Source organism: Eucalyptus grandis, chromosome 8, assembly GCF_016545825.1.
Source record: "Eucalyptus grandis isolate ANBG69807.140 chromosome 8, ASM1654582v1, whole genome shotgun sequence".
Classification (NCBI taxonomy): Eukaryota; Viridiplantae; Streptophyta; class Magnoliopsida; order Myrtales; family Myrtaceae; genus Eucalyptus; species Eucalyptus grandis.
In genome coordinates this window covers 21,180,599-21,184,744 of record NC_052619.1, presented here as the reverse complement: position 1 = coordinate 21,184,744, position 4,146 = coordinate 21,180,599, and the positions used below count along the sequence as shown (strand labels likewise).

Here is a 4,146-nt window from a genome sequence, read left to right as displayed (position 1 = left end):
CAACTGTATGTCGGAAACAATTTCTTTCCAAACCAATAATTACACAACATCTTAAATTATTATTTTCATATGGATACACAAATATGGCCTAACTCCAAAAAATACTCTTATTATATGATCTACGGGCTTAAATACTTACTAGACGTGGCAAGATGTAGCTAATCCGGCTTGTCGGGCATCCGAAACGAATATTTCTCCTTCTTTCCTCCATCTTCGTTCACTTTTCCCTGTCTATGGGCTCTTCCCCTTTCTTAAATAACCGAGGTGGTGGCTTTTTCCCTTCTTTATATTTGGCCTTTGACTTTTTGACCAGTTTGACTAGTTAGCCGCCTTAACCATTATTACACTTCAAGTCTGCTATTTCGTTCAAACAAGGAATCGTCACCGTCAACGGCCAACACCGCAAGTCTATCGCTACGTGTACCGCTGGATGGGTGGCTTCTGGCCAGGAAATCTTTGAAGGGCCTAGTTTCTGCAATTGATAGTCTTGAAGGCGATTTTCTACGTTGTGTCAGCCACGGCAACTTTGATTGGCGTTTTCCATCAAGAATAGGAGTTGGTTCTTTGCATACAAAAGTTGCGGCAATGCGCATGCCGAATTTCGGTTTTTTCAAAACCATGGATCTCTCATCCCTCTCGATCTTAACATCAATCCTATTACTCTTACCTCTGTTTAATCGCGTATCCTACTGTCAACAGCCATATGTCGACGATGAGCAGCGGCTCAACTGCTCATCCACATTACCTCAACTGAAAGGCTACGTCTGCAATGGCCCTCAAACTCAATGCCAGTCCTTCCTGACCTTTCGATCTACCTCAGTATACAACTCACCGCTCACCATCGCCTCGCTGCTCAACTCAGATGCGTCGGACATAGCCACCATCAACAACATCAAATCCACTGCCGAAGAGATACCGTATGGTAACTTGGTCATAGTTCCAGTTCCTTGCCATTGCACTGGAACTATTTACTCGCATCAGGCCTCTTACACTGTGGTCAAGGATGATACCTATTTCAACTTGGCCAATATTACATTCCAAGGCCTTATCTTTTGCCGGGCTCTCATTGATCAGAACTACTATTATGGTGAGGATCTTGCTATAGATGCACAGCTGCAGGTTCCACTAAGATGTGCATGTCCAAGTACTAATGAGACAGCAAATGGGGCTGAATCCTTGCTTACATATCTAGTGACACCCGGCGATTCTATAAATTCAATCGCAGAAAGATATGGCGTTGCTGCGCAAAGCGTTATGGAGGCAAATATGTTGACGGACACCTCTGTGGTGTATGCTTTTACTCCCATCCTCGTTCCCCTTTATTGTGCAAGAAATTCCAAGAGTTCCTTCTGTCATTGTCCCAATGGATATACCGAAGGTGCACCCAGAAATGGCCTCAATTGCATGGCCGACCAGAAGAAGTTTCCTTTCAAGCTGGTTCTTGCGATAGGTAGTCATCAACTCTCTGCTAATTCTGTTCAGCAACACTTCATGCCTGTTGCATCGTGTGCTATTTCTGGCTCTGATCATGGCAGTACGAAAGTCTGTGACTATAGCAACGAGAGTTACATTTGATAATGCAAAATTATGCATCCAATACCCAAAAAAAACACCCGAGGGTGAAATTATTCCAATTTCTTACCCGCCATTTTGCGTACTACAGTTTGGACCATAGCACTTCCTTTACACTTATGCAAACTAAGCCTTCTTGCTCTCAGCATCTTATCTACTAGGCACCTTCCTCCATTTGACGCACTTGATCTCTCTGATGATTCGTCCTTGCTTATAGATTGAAATACAATGCATAAATCTCATTTGCAGTCTATTGGTATTTTTCACACAAATATTCATCATTCCCTTCTTTATTTGCAACACGATCATTTAAGTCCACGATTTATTCTCTCCTAAGCTATGTTTTGTGATTAAACGTCGTCACAACTAGGGATGTTGCAGTGATCGTGATGGTACACCATTAGGATTGGCAAAGTAACCAAGAAATTGCAGGCAGCAGCAAATTTTATGGCTTCTTTGCAAATTTGCTTCCTGAGAGAAGTAATGTAGAAGAGAGTTCTATTATCTACTGCAATAGCCAATACATAGGCTGACTTAGGAGAGCATGCGAGTTAGTATTCCAACATATTCCACACTTGGGAATTGTAAAATCGGATTGGTCATATAAGGCGATATACTAGGAGAATTTTGACTAGATGAAACAAAAATTTGTTATCTCACAGTTTCCTTGTTTGCTTTAGGTGCCGGCATAGGTATGGGAGTCTTGAGTCTTTTGCTGTTCAGCTACTGCCTGTACAGATATCTAAGGAAGCAAAGAGACAGAATTGTCAAGGAGAAACTGTTCAAGCAAAATGGCGGTTTGTTGTTGCAACAAAAGTTCTCAGGTTATGGAAGAGATGGAAAAGCAGCAATATTCTCTGAAGAAGATCTGCAAAGAGCAACGGATAACTACAGCCAGAGCAGGGTTCTTGGTCAAGGTGGGTTCGGCACGGTTTACAAAGGAATGCTACCGGATGGTACCATAGTTGCTGTGAAGAAGTCGAAGGCCATCAACACAGGCCAAATCAAGCAGTTTATTAATGAAGTGGTTGTTCTTTCACAGGTTAATCATCGGAACATTGTGAAATTGATAGGATGTTGTTTGGAGACTGAGCTTCCTTTACTAGTGTATGAGTTCATCCCTAATGGCACCCTGTCCCAGCATATTCATCAGCAGGACAAAGATAGATCTCTTTCATGGGAAGATCGGTATCGAATTGCGTGTGAAGTTTCTGGAGCAGTAGCATACATGCATTCTGCAGCTTCAATTCCCATTTATCATCGAGACATAAAACCTTCAAACATTCTGTTAGATGACAATTATACTGCAAAAGTCTCTGATTTTGGTACCTCAAGGCCAGTTCCATCTGACAAAACTCACCTGACAACGGCCGTGCAAGGTACCTTCGGATACTTGGACCCGGAATACTTCCAATCTAGTCATTTCACAGATAAAAGTGATGTATACAGTTTTGGAGTAGTGCTAGTTGAGTTACTTACAGGGCAGAAGCCAACATCTTCTCAGGAGATGACGAAGGGAGACATCTAGTTGCTAACTTTATCTTGCTAATGAAGGAAAACGGTTTGTCAGAGATCCTAGATCCTGTTGTGGCTAATGAAGCAAAGGAGGAGGATGTTCTAGCAGTGGCAACGCTAGCCATGAGGTGTTTGAGATTAAATGGGAGAAAGAGACCTCCTATGAGAGAGGTTGTGATGGAGCTTGAAGGACTTAGAAAATCTCAGAGTTTCTCTCAGACCAGCCAAAGTCCTTGTGTATACGAAGATGGACTGCCCGGTGAAGAATCAATAGATACCACATCCATGTCACTTAAAATTGAATCCATCTCTTTATAGACATCAAGCTAGAGCATTTGGCATTCATTCTTGAATTTTGTTTATCCCAGACAGGTTCAAAGATAGCATGTGTAGCATCCAACTAGCAGTAACATGCAGTTTGGCAACTTTTATATCTTTTACAGATTTTCATCGTTTTCCTCTTTGTTGATAAGAAACCCTTTGTTTCCGGTTTTCTGGTTGGAGCTGATGCATTCTTCTGGGATAAACTGAAAGACTGAAAGATCAGATGACAAAAATAATTGGCATAATTATCCAGCGCATTTCTTGTGTGATAATATGAAAGACTAAAAAGAGCATGCAGTGACTGGAAGAATGGTTCCTTGTGGAGTAGGTGAATAAAATTACACTGCTTCTTAGCTTATGTTTCTCGATCACATCCCACACGGACTAAGTAAGTGCACTTGGTGCCTAGTTTTCCTTGGTTTATATGCACAAGATGGGTGCCAGAACAGATACTTTTGACAAATACTCTGAAGCTGTCCTTAGTTCTCTTAATAACCTTACTATCCTCTCCTTGTAACCAAATTCCCACTGTCAACAAATATGTGCTGGCACGGGGCAGGAAATTTGCCATTCCCCTGCTTCCACACTGAGCTCACACCTCTGCGATGGCCCTCCAGCCTCGTGCTGGTCCTTCATGACGTTCTGAGCAACCCAGGGATAAGACTTGTCTCTCACCATCAGTTTGCTCCTCGGCTTGGACTCTTCCACTGTAGGGCCATCAGAAACATTCCATCC

At 42.4% G+C, this 4,146-nt stretch overlaps 1 protein-coding gene across 1 annotated transcript; it reads left to right on the top strand.

Annotated features, from left to right (window-relative positions):
* The first annotated feature begins 524 nt into the window (after positions 1-524).
* LOC104456922 (putative wall-associated receptor kinase-like 16) lies at positions 525-3,601 on the top strand. Its single transcript, XM_039299494.1, is given in 3 exon segments — positions 525-1,450; positions 2,253-3,062; positions 3,065-3,601. Coding segments are annotated over 3 exon segments (2,016 nt in total). The 5' UTR covers positions 525-585; the 3' UTR covers positions 3,406-3,601.
* The last annotated feature ends 545 nt before the right edge of the window (positions 3,602-4,146 follow it).